An 18,632-nucleotide genomic window follows, 5' to 3' on the forward strand; every position below is an offset into this window, starting at 1 on the left:
ATTTTCATTTTTTGTTAAAAAATCACTTATATTTAAGGGTTTAGAATGGATGTTTTGTGGATTCCCGTCCCGTGTTGACTTAAACAGACGTATTTCCTTGAGGATCCTGATCACGTCTTTTCCTCGGACTATATGGACATCTACTCGTTTGACATTTCTCCCACACCCTTGTTAGTTTTGTCGTACCTATAAGGGTGGGACAACAGTTATTTTTCTTTAATATTATATGGAGTTCTGCTCCACCCAACCTCAACATGATCAAAGCTTTTTATCAGCCAGGGCCATGAAAAACAACTGGGCAGGTATGCATGGGTTTTAGACGACAACTCCCAAATGGGTTTTGTAATTGTTTGATTGTGCATGTAATTTTGAGCAGCTGCAGAAAAATGAATTAATCGAAGTCAATACTCTTAAGGCATAAATTGGTGAGGAATGAATAAGGTTTATGTAATTAAAGTCATTGCTGGTTCGAGGCTGTTCCAGGAATAACTGGTCACCTTTAATGTCATCCTTCCGCCACTGCACTGATCCCGGGTTGAAATGATTCCTATATCTCTAACCCTCTTCTCCTTTTCTCCCTCTCTTCCTACAGAATAGCATCCTGTCCACCGGTACCAGTCGCAGTCGGAACTCTCCTCTGACAGAGCGAGCCACGCTTAGCCAGAGTATCCAGAACGGCAAGGACAGGTACAAATTAATGGCGCCCAATCACAAAAGAGACACGTTTTCAAAAAGATAAGGACAAGCACACCCACTTGCTGTCATCCTCACATGTACTCTTTGTCGTTAGTCACTTGCAACCCAACTAGTTGCTTCGAGGCACACTGCTTCATCACCAGTACACACTTAATACAAACACACTCATTATGGTCTGTGAATGAAGCAGTGCCACAGCTGTCTCAGCGACTGAATCCAAGACCTTTGCTGGTGCTCTCCAAAGTGCTGCCAGCTGGCTCAGGGAGCCCCAAGGCCCAGGGCGGGGTGAGCCCTCCTGGATGAGGAAATCAGGCTCTCTTGGGTATTTAGGCCAAACCTCCAGTAGATTAGAGATTACCCGAGATGGTCTGATGGAGGCCTGCCAGTCAGAGCAGAGCAGGGTTCGCTGGACGCGTACACACACACACACACACACACACACACACACACACACACACACACACACACACACACACACACACACACACACACACACACACACACACACACACACACTCTCACGTGCAAAGGATGACACACCGTGGCCCTAACTTATTCTTCAAACTAACTTTTCTTTCTATTTTCTTCTTTTAAAAAAGTTATATTTTTATCGAAAAAGAGTAGAATTTGCGCTCCATTCTTATTTATTTCCTCACTGAATTGGTCCTGCACAGTTCTTTTTTATCCTCATTTTATCCTTCCTTGTTAAACTTTTTCTTCCAACTCTCCTTTCTTCCTCAACCACAATAAACAACTTCACTTTGAAACAAATTGTCTTTAGGCCACAATGGAGTTGGTTGATTGTGAACTTTCTATCTTCACATTAAGGCAATAAAAAACACTTTCACATGTTTATTTTATTTAAACTAAATCCGAGGCGTCAAATTTCTCGCTCAGGAGCGCGTGTACATAAACCATTCACATATCACTCATGCATTAACCAGCCATATGCTTTGTGTGTTTTTATATATTTTAAGCATTAAACATTAAGCCAAACCATAATTCATACAATGATCCAGTGGTCATTGTCATTACTGCTTAATTCTCAAATGACCCCTCGTTCCCACAATAGTGTCCATCCCCAAAAAATGATTGAAATGAATCCATATTCATTTGACACATTTCTTGAACACTTCATGGCACCGAAGTGGTCATTTGAGACAGCATTGCTTCTTTTTTTTATACTGTTGGTCTGTTAGCCATAGTGGACCCTGCTAACGTAGTGTTTGTCATCCGCTTTGATTAGTTACTTTATTTGAAATCATCATTAATGCTTTGAAGTTTGGGCTACTATTCTTGTTAAACCCCCTCCCCATTCCAAACCCTGCCCTTTTTATTTCTCTCCTTTTCTAATTTTCCTCATCTGTTCTTTTATCTTGGTCTGAGCTCTTGTCCCTCTGGATCTCAAGTCACTTGCGTTTCCTTGGCATCTCCTTTCTTTTCCTGTTTTCCCCACCTTCCTTTTTCTTTTATGTCTTTATATTAATCTCTCCTCTCTCTCTGCTCTCTTTCTAAGGAGATTAGGACGACTTGTGATGGAATATTAACTCTTAGTGGTACTCCTTATACTTGGCTCTTAATAAGCTTACACATACACAAAAATATCTACACACACATACTGAGGCTCTACACATACAAAGTCATTAACACACACAGGCTTAAACATACATGTCACACATGCTCAAACGGTTGCCACACACTGGGTTGTCCAGTGAATGCGGTTATTTTTCCATCACCAGCCGGACTAATCCCTGTCAGAAAGAGTGTGTGTTTTCCTCTCTGCTATGTGTTTGTTTTCTTTGTAATTAGCAGCTGTTTGGTTGACCTCTATAAATGTCCCTCTCTCTCTCTCATTCCTCTGCTCTCTCTTCAAGCTATCTCTCTCTCCCCCTCTCTGTCGTACACGTCTCCTCCGTCTCTTACTGTTTGTTTCTCTGTGTGGAAAAAAAAAGTCAAATCCGAGCCGCAAGCAATGTGCAGAGCTTTGTAGCCCGTAGCAACACTTTGCTGATTAATAAAGGGTTCAGGAAATAGCCTTTGTTTTGGCTTGATTTAGTTTTAGAGTCGCATGCAACATGAAAATGACAGGAAGTTTCGAAAAGGAGTTGTCAGGCACTTGACAGGCAGAAGTCTCAAGACAGTTTAGCCTATAAAACCATAAACTTGGAGGAGTTATTGTCTCATCTAAGGACAGTGAAACAGCTTCATGGCCTTTCCAACATCTGCTTGTCCAAATGGACTTAGTGACAGTTATGTAGATTTAAACTATAAACATTTATTATGGGCTGTAGATGACATAACTGGATTGATATGCAATAACTATTGCGAGGGGACACAAAAGTTCAAAAAAAAATTCTTCATGTGAACCTTTAGAGGCTCCGTGCAAACAATGCAATGTGCCGACATTCAATATAGGGATCAAATTAAAAAAACGAATATTTTCTCGGAGGTTATTTACACACAGAAGGGGGTTTTGGTTGGGGCTTATTTTACTTGGCACCGTTTCAAGATAAACTAGTATTTTTTTTAGATGTATGCCGGTACCAGAGGTATGTCAACCCATCAATTTATTTGTATATTTAAAGGGGTGCCTTTATTATTTTTGCTGCACAAAATTTGGCATTTTGATCTGATTTTATCCACATGATGTGTGTTTGTTTTCAGTCTCTTGCCTAGTTGGTCTTTTGTGCTCTGCCTTTTGTGTGAGGCAGATATTACATGCATAGATAGTTTCTTTTTGTGAAACCATGATGGAGCAACGTACAAAAAAGACCAACTTATCCTCATCGTTCGTGTCACCTTGTTCTACGTGTTTTCTGTTTGTCTTGAGTGTCTACTTCCTCCATTCTCTCTCCTATGCTCTCTGTTCCCCCACCCCACCCTTAGTGTGTGTTCATTAAGTGCTGCTTCTAACCATGCTCCACCTCACCTCTCCGCCCACCCACAAACAAACCCCGCCCATGTTGTGTTGTATGTTGTGTGTATGTTGGTATGTGTGTTTGACTTAATGTTTGTATGATGTGTGTCCCCTGTGTCACTCACGTGTGTTGGTGTGTGTGCATATACGTGTGTTTGTGTTGGGCGGGGCACTCCCATTCCTCCCCCCTCCTCCTCCCTCCCCAGCCTAAACACTCCGGGCTCCCGCGCCTCCACTGCCTCAGCCGCTGCCGTCCTATCCTCTTCCTCCTCGCGTCCCCGCCACGGCAAGTCCTTGTCCTCCTCCAATCATCCATGCCCCTCTGACCTGCATGCACCAAGGCCCAGGCAAGTCTCTTACTCACTCTCTTTCTCACACACATCCATGCACACTCATAGCTCCCGCAGCCCCGCTCAGCACGAACCACTTAACTCAGCACAGATCATCATCCTTCCCATACTGGACAATGAGGCAGAAGAAGAGCTGAAGAAGGGAAGTCATTTGGTTGTCTCTAAAGCCTCCATCCCCTGCTGCTTCATTAAAGGGGGGGCACCAACTTTTTTTTATATTTTATTTTTATTTAAGTAAAACCAACTCTTTGGTTACATTTAAATCACACAGCAACAGATCCTGGCAAACAGTGGAGAATCGTTCGCCAATATTTGTCTCCCTGAAATTGCGAATTTCCCACACACACATACACTTGTTTTTTGCATTTAAATTATTTTTTTAACAGAGAATACTTTTTTCCCCGCTCTCTACAGTAAGCCAAACCAGGAAGCAAAGTTAGCATTAGTTCAGCAGCAAAGACAGTACACAACCCTATCTTATCTGAGTTGCAGTGAGTTACAGTTCAGTCAATTTCTCGAACAAAGACATGCAGTACTGAGTTACTTACCAACAGGCAAGTCAACAGCAAAGCTCAGAAAACTGTGCAAGCTCAACTTGTTTGACGTCGCTCGTTCTTCGGCCAGTCAGTCCTGTTCAAACCTCACACTCACCCAGCGGACCTGCACAATCAAGACTGCACAATAAGAGCCTGAGAACTAGATGAGCTGGTTTTTTGTCAGTGTAGACAGACCACAAATTCAAGAGGAGGCGTTGGTGGACCAGCAGACATTAGGTCTCCAGCCAGAGTGGTTTTCTTTGCTATATATAATCTTGATTATTGATTGACTCTTTAATGGGCTGTGCTGCTTATATAACTTCCCAGTCAAAGGAACAAATCAACCCTAACCCTAACCCTATTTCACAAGGTGGCATTTCCTAGAAACTTTGAGATGGAAAAAAGAGCTATATGCTTTCGTCTTGAGCTTTTTCTTGAATTTAAAGCACAACCCTAAGATTTTGAGCAAAAATATCAGTATGAATAATTTACTGTTCATGTTTTATTATTAAAGAAAATATCTTTGGGGATCTTAGCATATAAGATCCCCAAACGGTTTTTCTGTGGCTGGTAGAATAAAATGTCCTTCCTGTGTTAAGTAAAGCTATGAATTTGCGGGGGGAAACCCTGTCTTCATTAATAAGCTGTGACAACTCTGAGTGGAATTAACTAACAGATTATCTTGTTGGTCATCTGTTTGGATAATGTGTGTGTCGTTGTGTTGCATTGTTAGCTTGCTCATTGCTTGACGAAATCTCTTTGAGGGGCTACTTTGATATTTTCAGTCCTATTTTTAGTTTTTTTCTCCTGCCAGCCATCTGTCACAATACAGGGGTTCTTTGGATATGCTCCTCAGCTCTCCCACTACGTGAAATACTGTCTGAGGCTGAGCTGATCTGCCACTTGCTCACACAGAGACCCCCACAACTTTTTTTGACAGCTAATACAACAACCCACAAATGTCAGGTTAAAATTCCAGCAGAGCGAATGTCAAGGTGGCCCTCTGGCTGTGTGTTGAAGTCTCGTTCTGTTGCATGCGTCGGCTCAGCAGTGAGCTTGGGCTGTTCAGAACAACACTTAGACTGTACCCCCGAGTGAGGATTTGGGCAGCTTTTCTCAGAACACAGTCTGTGTCCTCAAGTGCCACTCATTCCTGTTTTATCCAGCTGTCCCCAGATGCCCTTCTCAAATTCACTTCTCATGAATTTACATTTTAAAGCACCAGTGTTCAAGTGCTGTCATAAAGATTGTGACGTTCATACATTGTATATAAAGATGATCGGCATGTTTCCACTTCCTATTGGTATATTCAGGATTAGACTTTCGCAGTTATGTGCATCTATCATTTGGAGTCAGAGCCTGCACATTATCGATGGATCAGGGATAGAGCCAAGGTATACACATGCTTGAGCAATTTTGAGGATTTGGCACTGAAATCCGTTCCTACATGGAAGTGTGGCTGTATTTCATATGAAAGGATTCAGACACAGAGACCTATACTGTAGCCAGCCACCAGGTGATGATCAAATTTATTGGGCCTCCTTTTTGGGGACCTGTCAAGTTGTCCGTCTTCATATACACAGTTATTTTGTTCACAGGCACCTGGTATAGGCATATTTGTATAAAGTAGAGGTGCAATCTTTCGAAGGCAAATCAAGTGTGCTGAGCATGAAAATGAGCCGTCATCTAACACACATTAGCATCCACCTCATAAAAAATGGTATAACAAGCCTGGCAGAAACGTGCAGTCCATCACTGCTATTCACCTTAAATTAGAAAATAAATATTTGTATGAATACACTTAACTCAAAGTTATTTATCTGCCTGCTTAAATTTTGTATGAACAGCTTCATCCTGCGATGATGTTGCCCACCCGCAGGGTAAATACATTCTGCAACTTTTGTGTTGCCATGCATGTCCTGTAGTCCTCTGCAGCCCTCTAAAGTGAATAGCTGGAAAACCTGCGTTGTTGCGATTGCCATCATAAAAGCAAAACCAAAATTTGAGCTGAATATAATGTGTGTATGTGTAAGAGAAAGATAGAGATCTCTTCAGCAAAAGGTAAAGAGGATTAAATGGATAGGTCACAGAAAAATTCAAATTCACTCATCTACTCATCAATATGCCGATGGAGGAGCGAGTGAAGTATTTGAGTCCACAATACCCTTTTGGAATGTTTCAGGGCTAAACAGTGTAATTTAGGTTAAACGTGGTGTTGGACAACACCACACGAGCAGCGTTGAGGCCTGTTATGTCTTTTTCTGGTTTATTACGTCTGAAAAAGAGGTCACAATTGACTTCATTGTTTACGCATGAGACTCCAGAAATGTTTTGTTTTTGTTGTGAAGATAATGAGGGAATTTCATTTTTCTGAGAACTATCCCTTTAAGTGTGTGTCTCTTCGTGTGTGTCACTGACCTGATGTGACCCTAATTATTGATTTAGCACTTTTTAGGGATGTTCTGTTAAACATGATGGTGAGCAGGTGTTGAACAGACACAGTAGACACACCTTACACCGAGGTAAGTAGCACTGAAGAAGTTATTTTCTTCTCTCTGTCTAACAGTTTTTTTCTCCTTCACCCCTTCCCCTCTTTTATGCCTTTCTTTCTACTTCTCTCTTGCATCATCTCCTATACTTCACCATGTTCCTTCCCTTTTCATTCTATCCTCCCCACCCCTCCTCTTCATACTGTCTTTCTTTCTTTCTTTCTCTCGTCTTCGGTCACACCGAATTCTTATTAATTTGCACCTCCTTCTCTATGCCTCTCTTTCATCACACCGTCATCCCTCCAATCTTTTTTCACACCTTTCCTCCTCTCCGCATCCACCTCACGGCTCTTCCACACGCTCCTCTCTATCAACTTTGCTTCATCATCACCCCCCTCCCTCCTGCCATATTCCTCCCTCCTCTCTCTTTTTCCCCATTCTCCTACATAGTGCTCCAGCTCAGCGGGCGCCCGGTGCCTCCCCGTCTGCCCACAACATCAGCAGCGCTGCTGTATCAGACCGCACCAACTTCTCCAGGGGGGTGGGCATCCGTAGCACGTTCCACGCTGGCCAGCAGCGGGGTGCCCGGGACCAGCAGGGCTCCGCTTACCCAGGCGGGCCCGCATCCCCGTCGCTGTCACACGGCAACAGCCAGGCACGGAGGCAACATGGTGCCACTGGGATTTTCAGCAAGTTCACATCCAAGTTTGTACGCAGGTGAGTGGCAGAAACATAGGTACAAGCATGGTAGAATGGGATGGGTGAATAGTTCAGAATACACTTTGTGGTTACAATATATGCTCAGAGAAAGGAAGGAAGTAAGTAAAGGGGAAATGATGGCAGAAGGAGATTTTTTGTAAATTGAAAACAGTTGTTTGCGGCTGTTCTATTTATTATCCAGCTGCTTTGTAGCTTAAGTACAGTGTGAGTGTTGAGGTTTCACTTCGGAGCAGAAAATGACTAGGTTAACATTACAAGTCGTTTCACTTCCTCTCAGGAATGTTGTTCTGTATATCCGTGTCATTGCTGTATTTCTGTACAGGGGGGCTGATCCAGTCTCATCCCTAACACTTAAGTCGTGCTGATCTGTAACTGCAGGGAGTAGAAAAGGGAGAGCAAGGGAACAGCTGTGTGATCTCTATAATTTTGTCTGGAGCTGTGGCAATGTGAGGAGTAATTTTGGTTTTGGTTTCATGTCTGGCCCGGTTCTCATCTTGCTCCTCTGGTGCAGGTTGCAGCAGTTACTGCTCTCATAACGACCAAGTCTTTACAGTGACTAATGATATTAGATCATTTTGCAAGTTTATGTATCTATATAGATAGATAGATCGATAGATAGATAGATACATATGTTTTTCACAGTAGGAATCACCCAAGTGTTCACATTAGCCATGACTGTGCTCTATTAAACAGTGCCATTCGCTAGACATTACTCAAACAGGAGGAAGCAGTGCATTCTGGGGGAGTGTTTTTAGCTGCAGATGAATTGGTGCTTTAGTGAGAATTTACAGCAGCAGAATGTAATGGACGTATGTGGTATATACGAAAAGGTAAACCACAGTAACCGTGTAAAAAAGGAACATGTCACCCAGAGCAAATATATGGCTCATTGATCCGATTTTAATATTTTATGGAGAACAATGGAGATCTGAAACACAGAGGAATGAGACGTACAACATAAATAAAAATGTATATGTTTACAAAAACGTTGCAGTCACCGATGCTACAGAGGACTGGTTGGCTGTTTATTATAACAAATTCTACACAGCACTTCCTTGAGCCCTTAACAATACCTGTGTCAAGTGTGAGGCCGATATGATGAGCGGTTAACAAGATATGCGTTCCACATACAGATAGAGATTTCTGGAATAAGTAGATAGATAACACTATAAATCATCACTTGCCTTATCCTTTAATCACATTGCATAACAGATGAGATAAGGTTTCAGCAGATTCGAACTGGGGAATCATGTCATTTAACAAGGCCAAAGAAAATGTATCATTCATTTAGTCAATAATTAGCAGTGATTGCCTTGACTCAGAATGAGAAAGATATGGAGGAGAGGAGCAGTGAGGAGTATCAGTCGGAATGAAGGAGGGGTGGAATTGATGGGAAGTGACAGGAAGTGAGGGTTCAAAGGTGGCAGGAAGGAACTTAGTCCCGGTAATCGATGAAAGGATGATAGAGTGAGAGAGAGTAGTTAAGGTTGAGAGTCACGTCTACACTCCTGTGTCACCAACCAGCGCCGGAGGAACTCGTGTGGTAATGTGAGCCAGAATAAGGACGTTGTTTTTTATTTTTGAATTGATGATGAAGCTCGATTTTAAAAAAAGAAAACACACAGGAGCCGAGCACGATCAATGCCTGCATGCATGCGTGGGTGTTGGTGTTGAGTTTGTGCGTGCGCGTGTGTGTTTGGAAGAGGCGGAGGTACAAGCACAGCCACTCTCCAGGCCTCCCACTCAGAGATACTGTAGCTCTGTGGCGGCAGTATCCATGGTTACACCGGAGATATCACTTTTCCCTCAACTATAAATACCGCTAGTGGGGACACCTTGAAACATGCATGCGAACACAAACACACTAACGGATACACACACACACACTCAATTTGGCATGCTGGTCTTAGAGGTGGTGGAGACAGAGAGATTGTGTTGCATCTGTACAGTTTGACCAAACACACACACACACACGTATCCGCCGAAACTGTGTGTTTTATTAACATATCATATTACCTCCCTGCTGCACTTTTTCCCTCGGTCTGGAGAGTGATGGTTCTATGCACTGCAACTACATGTTGTGTGTTTGCGAAAGTGTGTGTGTGTGTGTGTGTGTGTGTGTAGAAGTAGATTATGTTTCTTAAAGTGCATTAAGGATTAAGTTGTTGCTTAAATCTGTGCTTTCTCATTTGAAATGTGTCTTTGTCTGTGTAGACAGTGCTGGGTCTCTGTCTTTCTTTTTTTGTGTCTTTTTTTAATCACGTTTAAACTTTCCCCCTCACAAACACTTCTTTTCAGGATCTGTGTGGAGGAGCGCTTGATTTCATGTTGGGAGTGAGGGGGGGGGCTGTCTGTGTTCAGACGGGTGGGAGAGGGCTCATAATAGAATTTTCCCACAGAGCCAATTAAATCACCCTAAGATGTTGTGCTGTGCTTTTAATAATATTCACACATTCACACTAATAATCGAAACACATGGAGTCTGAAGGTTGACTCCAACAACACTGACTCTCTCTTTTTTGTGTTGTTTATTTTTAATGTTGCTGTTTCAATCCCAACGGGGGCCTGGTTGATGTTGGGCTTTAATTTAGAAGTTTCAGAGGTCAGCTTGTCTTTTTTTCAGGAACGTCACAAATATATAAATACGTTTTTATACATACATTGTTTTTTTTTTCTCTTTCTTTCTTTATCCCTCTTTGTTTTTGTAGAAATCTCTCGTTCAGGTTTCCGAGAAGGTAGGCAACATCCCAAACGTTAAATATAACCCCTTGATATATACGTATTTTCTCCTCATATATATTTTACATATATATTTATATATTTCCTCCCCTTTTGGTGTTTTGTGCAGCTTTTTTGTTGAAACCTTCTTTTTTTTGCCTTGAGCCTCATCTTTTCTCCTATTTTTTTCTGTGGTTGGCCCTATGTTTTTTGAGCCCTCTGGTTTTGAGTGCCGTGTTTTGGCCTATTTTATTTTATTATTATTATTATTATTTACTAACTACCCCTCTCACCCACTCATGCATTGAACTCACTCTCTCCATCATCACGCAGCACAATAATACCTCTTCGTCCTCGTCCCTCCATCGTCCCTCCATCCTCTTCCTCATCCACTCAATCACCCCCATTTTTTTAGCAGGTAGAGTGTGTGTATCCATCCCCCCCCCCCCGTAGCGCCACAGATTCAGGTCGAGTTGTAATTGTGCAATAGATCAAACTTGTCCCTTCCTGCTCTTAACCCTTTGCTTTTCCTAGATTCACATGCAGGTAATATCCTTCTGTTCAGCCCAATAGAGAGCTGTGTCCAAACCTTTAAAAATTGTTCAGGTAATAATCAAATAACAATTGTTATCCCTCTCACCAGACTCCTATAAATATTTTTAAATTTTTTAAAGAAGATCATGGATAGGAGAGGGGTTTTGCCTTGCAAACAGATATACCTGCTAACCTGTACCCAAACCATCCCCCATCTCACCTTTCTGCTCTCGTCATCAGTCTAGTCACAACAAAGACAATTTCCTCGGCCGAAAAGATAGAAGTTGTTACTTTATATTTTTTTTCATTGTGAAATATCCCCGTGGGAAGGCAGCGTTTAGTGTCAAAATATGAATACGTCCCTGAGTGTTGTTGGTATTTATGGATGGCTGGAAATAGAGAGGAGGAGAGGACCCAGGAGGGACGGGGCTGCAGTGTTTCTCAGGCTACACTTTATTTTTTTCTGGAGGCTGCACTCGTTTCTTTCTCTCTTCCGTTTCTTTCTTTTGTTGCTCCGTTTCTCACTGTGGCACTGGCTCTCTAACAACAACAGCAGCAGCATCAGAACTGGATGGCTTTGACCTATTCTTGCTGGAAAAGATCTTAACGCTGTGAACACACACACATATATATGCACTGACACACCCCACAATTGCATAAACACAGTCACTTCCATGTAGGTATTTGCACTGGATGCAAATGTTAACCACTCGTTGACACATATTACCCATATCATGTACAAGCTGAACACACATTTCTTAACCTTGTGTCACAAACACACACACACACACACACACAGAGTTTGCTAGCTTGTTTTTACCAGCAGGTGGAGCAATTTCCTTATTAATCTGGACCATTGCTCCACCGGGTGGTTAGAAGATGTAGGAATAATTAATTGATAGTTGATTTATAAATATGGGACCAATGTGTTTTTGTGCTGTTATTATAAGAAGAGATTCTAGTTACACATTTTTATTAAGCGCAGTGGATCAAATAGTATTTTTCCTTTTGGAAATCAGTGCCATTTTGAATCCCTTCACATTTAGCCTATTCACCACTGGGCATGCAAAATTGCACAAATTATTTGCCGTCATTTCTTTGTTTTGTTTATCTAAGCGTTTTCATCATTTTGTTTCCATTTCTCCACATGTCATTTCCCATGAGCTGTTTTTAACCATGTTTCTGTTGCAGGAGGTATTTTCATAATGTTTTTGGTTTTGTTTTATTTTTTAATGGGGCACAACAGAAATGATACATTTCTTCCTCAACATAATGAATTTAGGACCATGACCTGTTTAAATTTGTCCTTTGTGTGTGTTTGTCACTTTCCATTCACTGTCTGCATGTGTCCTGCTGTTGTCTTTGTGTGTCTTTGTTGTTGTTTGCTTGTCTCCCTGCACTTTGTCTGTGTGCGTCGTGTCTGCTGGGATGAGAGAGAATATTTGTGTCTGTGTTACGTGTGCGTTTTACAGGTCAAGTATTGTTAAATAATGTTGGTTAGGTCTTCAGGGAGTGTGTATTTGTTTGTGTGTGTGTTATAAACAGCCAGTGTGTATGTGTATCCACTGTTCCTAATATAGTTATTAACACAGTGCTTTGGCCACAGGACCTGCCCTCACCATGCCTACCATTGTGTTCCAAACCATTCCATCCCAGTTCAAAATTTTCCATTTCACATTTTGTTGACAACGTCCCATTTTGTTAGAATTCATACCATTCTATTCCAAGCCATTCCATTCGGTTGTAGCACTTCAGTTCTATAAAGAGAATCCTCTCTTCCTTTTTGGTCCAAACTCATATTTGTATCTGCACCAAACTGGTTCCATTTCAGTTAAGGTTGTTTTTTTTCTCCATTCAGTCCATTCACAGTTGGTTCAGTTCCATCCATCACCTTTTTCTGACCCGTCCTGGAGCTGGTGGTCCACGTTCTCCACATAAACTGGTTCTTAGAGATTATTTGCTCTAAACATTTACACCCATAACTGGCAGCTGTACCTGTTGCATAGATGAGGTAGACGGCCATTCATCTCTGATATATACACGGCATCAGGGCCACAGCAATGCATTGTGGGCTGTGACATCCTCAGGTGACTCCTGCCTGTGACATAGCTGGCATAGAATTGGACACTTGGCATCAAGGTTGTTGTTTTTTTTCAAGTGGGGGGGGTTTGGAACGTGGAGCATGGCGAGCAGCGGGCGCCGTGTGCTGCCAGCTGATTTGTACTCTGTCAACACGATGTTGGCCGGTGGGCCTTCAAAAAAACAGACGACTAAACTTGTGTTGATTTTTCTCGAGGAGTCCGTATGAGGGAGAGGGTCGGGATGAGGGGAGCAGGTGAGATACAGAACAGCTTGAAAAACCCCAAACCCCCCCAGGCTCCCCCCTACCACTGCCTGCCAATCAGTAGACTGGAGCCAATCAGTAGATGATCTTTTGAGCTTGTTGTGAATGGTTGGGAGAGTGGGGGGGAGGGGGGCGGCAAGCTGGGGTGTCCTCTATAATCAGTTGGTGATGGTGGAAACTGCTTAACCAATCAGGGGAGATTAGCAGTGAATGGGAGCATCCCGGAAACTTGGTGTGGAGGTTGACCTGCATGGTGAATAAATACCTTCTGACATTCTGGTGGAGAGATTGTGTGGGTGTGTCTGGGGCTGTGTGTGTTTGTGTGTGTGTGTGTGTGTGAGGGAAAATCAGAGTCCAAGTACCCAAATGTGTGTTTGTGTGCAAGTACATATGAAATATCTCACAAACACACACACACTCAAGACGTAAGCACACACACATCTTTGTGGTCTGAGAGACACAAACACACACAGGGGTACTTTAATTGTCTTGCCTTTTGTCTTCATTCATTTACACCTCATCATCTTTCAATCCTTCCTCTCCGCCCCCCTCTTTTTGTCTTGACTTTTAAAACAATAATTCTCACACTTTTCCTCCTTCTCTCTTTACTCATGTCTTCTTCCCTCTTTTCTCTCTTTCTACACTCCTCTCCCATCTCCCTTTTTGATCCACCCGCCCATCCCTTCATCCAGGTCCATGCTGAGCAGCACGGTGGACAAGTCGGAAAAGACGTCCGGTGGCGTTCTCTCCACGTCCACCAACAACGACGAGAACAACTCCTCGCCAGGATCTGGGAACACTGGTGCGTAGAGATTCGTCTGACACTATAAACAAAGGAGAGTGATACCGAACGTCTTGAGTGTCGTCTAAGTCATTTCATCTGTTATGGCTTCGTTCAGTGTTTCTGTCACGACCTGAGAACTTTTCCATGTTCTATTCTATATTCTTCCGGTTTTTTCCCACACACTTTGTAATCTTCTTCAATCCTTCCTCTCCTCTTTCCCCTCGTCTCTCTTGCATCATGTTTCCCTCCTGTGTCCTGTCTCTTGTCACATATGTTCTCCTTTAACTTGTCCTCTATTCCTGCCCTTAATCACCACTTGTGAATTACTCTGCAATTATCTCTCCTTCCCTCCATCCATTCTGCCTCTTGATTGCTCATCTTTCCCCCCCCCTCTCCTCCTCCCCCCGCAGGTGGCACCGGCACCCCTCCGGCCATCGGCATCCAGAAGGACCCGGCCAAGCCCCGTGCGTTGCGCTTCACCTGGTCCATGAAGACCACGTCCTCCATGGAGCCCATGGAGATGATGCGCGAGATCCGCAAGGTGCTTGACTCCAACAGCTGCGAGTACGAGCTGCGCGAGCGCTACATGCTGCTGTGCGTCTCGGGCAACCCGGCCCGCGACGACTTCGTCCAGTGGGAGATGGAGGTGTGCAAGCTGCCGCGGCTCTCCCTCAACGGCGTGCGCTTCAAGCGGATCTCGGGCACGTCCATCGCCTTCAAGAACATTGCCTCAAAGATCGCCAACGAGCTCAAACTGTGAGCGCAGCGGAGCAGCGAGGGGAGATTAAAGGGTGGAGGTGGGAGGGTGGAGGATGGCGAGGATGAAGGTGGTGCTGTAGGTGCGTTAGGGGGCGCTGCGGAAGTCAGGGCGTAAGCTAAAGGGTGGGATCACTTTAAAAACAACACGATTGTCATGGAGACAGGTCTGACGTAGGGCTATTGGGTCTCTGAGACTAGAAAACAGTTTTTTTTTTCTAGAAGTTTTTGTTCCTTACGTTCTCAAGGCCCTGCGACCAGGAACTCTGAGCTGATGACCTCTTGAGTCGTGAAGTACTTACAGACCGAGGTCTTCTCTCTCCCTGCTGTTTTCTTTTCGTTTTTTTTTTGTTAAGTTTTGGTCACGTTCTACTTAGACGTTCCACTCTTCTTCTGCATGTTCGATCTGCTCAGTTTTTTTCTAAAGGAGTCACACTTAGACCGCTCCTGTCACTTCTTCCTGCTATTTATTCCGTTTCTCTGCACGGTTCTGCCGGGTTGGCGGGGGGGGACGGGGACGGGTTGGTTTGAGGACAGACGGAGACGAGCGGAGGAACGCTGAGGGAGACCTCTCCACTCTCTCTCTGGATCTCGCAGTGATCGACGGAAAGTTTGGAGCCTTGTTGTGATGGAAAACTCAGAAAGGAGTTTCCGATTGAATTTGTGGCGATGTCGTCCAAAACCGAACAGACTCCAACTGAGCCAGGACTGAAGCCCAATAGCGCACACACTCCTACACACACCTACACACACACACACACACACCTACACAAACCTACAGATGGATATCGGATGGACAAACTCTGCTGTTGTTGGCTAACAGACACTCTCCAACTCCTCCCTTCACAAACACACACACACACACACACACACACACACTCACAGCTCTTCACCTTCACTCTCTCCCTCTAACTAAAACTGAGCTCGGCACAAACACATCCATTTTTTCACCTCATCACTTCCTGTCTCTTCCTCATTTCCTCATTTGCTTTGTTTATTTCTCCGCGACCATCGAGTCCGAGGAGGCCAGTTTGACTTATTTGTCACCATCTATAACACGGGGCTGCGACTTTTTACGCCCTGTGCCCTTTTTTTTTATTTGAAATTAGTTTCTTCTTATTTTATGGCTTTTAAAAAGAGTTGTGCACTGGAAAAGGGGGCGTATGGGCACCTGGGGAGGGAAGGACACTTTGTTAGGGGGGGGATCATTGATGGATTTTACGTTGCCTTTCTTTGAAGAATTAAAAGTTGGGGTTTTGTTTTCGTTGCATACGTCAGCACATAAACGTTGGAATGATGATGAATCTGTGTGTTATTCTTCTTCTTCTTTTTTTTTTGTTGGTATCACATCGGTTGGCATCACGCCTTCATATCCAGAATGTCAACCCTGAGCCAACACATTTCTTGTCCCTCCCCCCTTTTCTTTTTGTTTTTCCTCCCCACCCCGACATCACCCTCCTCTCAGCGACACATATTCCCAAAGAGCAAACACACAAACAAAAAGGCGTCATCGGAGTATGTAACGAAGCAGAACGCGTGTGTGTGTGTGACTTTAATTATCACTGGAAAGAAAGAAGAAGAAGAAAAAGAGGAAAAAAAACTAAAAGAAACTACAACAAATGGTGAATTATTTTTTTCTTCAACTTTTAATTTGATAATATATTTTTGTGTCGTTTAAATTTTTGGGGTTTGTACAGATTAAGATTTCTTTGGGGGGGAGGGTGGGCTGGTTGTGTCAGATCATATCATTGCTGCCTTTTCGGTGTAATGCACCTTTAACATGCACACACAGACACACACACACACACACAGCTCGTAATGTATGGGAATAAACACAAAGCGCAGGAGTTATTGATGTATTTAACGACGGCGATGATGATGAAGGTGGTGACGACTACTGCTCGCTCATTTATATTTCCTTCATTTCGGCCATTTTTTTATTTAATTTGAAAGTTGTCCTTTCTTTTTAAGCGTTATCGATGTTTCTCACATTGAAGCACACGCATTCGCTCAAAAACAACCCATACAAACCAATAGAAGTCACTTCTTCCACAATAGTTTGTCGGAGCAGAACAAAACACACACACACACGTGAGCGGGGGTCGAGAAGGGGGACAAGGCTGAGTCCCGCCAGCTGGTCGCACCTCACTTAACACTTTTCTTTCTTTCTTTCTATCACAATGACACACTGTCGTTTATTTTTTGTTTTTCTTTCAGTTTTTAATACGTCAAATTTTTCTTTTTAAAAAGTTGATCATTGTATTAAGGTGCTGGGTATTGGATTCTAATTATTATTCTGGCTGTTGCTGTTATATTATCTCTTTCAGGGTTGATTTTATTTTACCTTTTTTTTCGTTTCGTTTTACATTGCTGTAATTTACATTGATTTTAAATGTGTTTTTGAGCAAACTGTAACTGTAGTGGTGGGTTTTCTGGGGCTGGGAGGGGTGATCAACTCCTGAAAAATGTATTATTTGTTTGTTTGTTTTTTTTGTGCAAAGACAAAATGATGAAAAATTACAATGATAGTAATAAAAACAATGATATAATAATAGTTCTGGGTCTGAAATTCGTTATGTGAAGTTCCGTCACCGACTCTCTCCACTGTGTCCAAATTGGACACACTCAGAGATATGTCCTAGAAATGTCCGACCTTTTGAACTAAGTTGGATGGAACGGTGTGGGATGGAAATAAAAGCACAGCCTATAGAAATGTGGTTGTGAACGTGACTTTAAACAAACACAGCCCATTTATATGTTTTTGAATCAGATGAGCATCATGTGTTCTGACTGAAAGCTCCAGAACAGCTGCTAAACGGATCTGGAGTTGATCCATGTCGACCACAGCGTTGAGATCCTGTTCAACCAGCTCTCAAACCAAGATGTTTGTTTCCGATTCAGTAAAAGAATGAAAGTTGAAATCTGCCCTTTGTATCAACTCGTGCCTGATTTTGACACAAGGGGGCGTCGTGAGCAAGAAATAAATAATTTGACAGTTTTCCGAGCAGATGTGTAACTATTATTCTTTTACTTATTGTTTCTATACAGGCAACTTTTTTTTCCCACATTTCAGACAATGCGACATTCCAGTGACATGTTACTGACTCAGCATTAATTATGCTGGAGCACGGGACAAATCTCAATGTCCCACAATTGTCGTCCTCTTCATTATGTTTTCAAAGATGAATCTTTTTACTTTTAAAGAAGACATTTTTCTTCAAATATATGATTGATCCTCAGATGAGGAAAAGAAGCATCACAAGGGGAAAGGTAAGAAATAGTACGAATAAGAATAGAAGTACTATGTATAGCTGATTTTTTTAATGTGCAATAGAAAGAAGTGCTCTGCAATGGTTTGTCGTATTGTAAAACATGTGCAGCAGTCATTCTTGGATTATGGATTCAATATGAAGATTTGCTGCCATTAGGTTTCTTTTAGGTTTGATATATTCCTTTAATTTGAATTTAACTAGTTGAGAAACTAATCTGCAGATTGATCAGTAATGAAAATGGTTAGTTATTAACACTGAAGATAGAATATCACAACTCGTATTCCAGGTGTGTGTCACTTAAATTTAACACTGATAAAGAACATTGGTGCAGTTAATCAACAATCTGAACCCCAGTGAAGCTGAGGTGTTATAGATAAAGATGAAGAAGACAGTTCAGCCCATGTGTGAAAGTGGAAGCTGCAGGTGGCCCGACCTGTTGGGAGCTGACAGATGGTTTTTGGGGAACAGATGATGTGTAGCTCTCCGGCTGCAGGAGCACGCTGAGCACCTGTAGGT

General features: G+C 42.8%; 1 protein-coding gene across 12 annotated transcripts in view; it reads left to right on the top strand.

Annotated features, from left to right (window-relative positions):
- The window catches only part of mark2b (MAP/microtubule affinity-regulating kinase 2b), a 44,574-nt gene extending 27,176 nt beyond the window's left edge, over positions 1–17,398 (top strand). For 3 of the 12 annotated variants that reach the window (XM_062384288.1, XM_062384295.1, XM_062384291.1), the window contains exons 15-21: positions 593–687; positions 3,820–3,960; positions 7,439–7,705; positions 10,417–10,443; positions 13,257–13,295; positions 13,997–14,106; positions 14,499–17,398. In XM_062384288.1, coding sequence (XP_062240272.1) covers positions 593–687; positions 3,820–3,960; positions 7,439–7,705; positions 10,417–10,443; positions 13,257–13,295; positions 13,997–14,106; positions 14,499–14,848 — 1,029 coding nt within the window. In that variant the 3' untranslated portion in view covers positions 14,849–17,398. The remainder of the gene's footprint in view (positions 1–592; positions 688–3,819; positions 3,961–7,438; positions 7,706–10,416; positions 10,444–13,256; positions 13,296–13,996; positions 14,107–14,498) is intronic. The other 9 variants (XM_062384290.1, XM_062384293.1, XM_062384292.1 and 6 more) reach the window with 6 other exon arrangements.
- The last annotated feature ends 1,234 nt before the right edge of the window (positions 17,399–18,632 follow it).

The sequence above is a fragment of the Platichthys flesus genome, chromosome 24 (assembly GCF_949316205.1).
Source record: "Platichthys flesus chromosome 24, fPlaFle2.1, whole genome shotgun sequence".
Lineage (NCBI taxonomy): Eukaryota > Metazoa > Chordata > Actinopteri > Pleuronectiformes > Pleuronectidae > Platichthys > Platichthys flesus.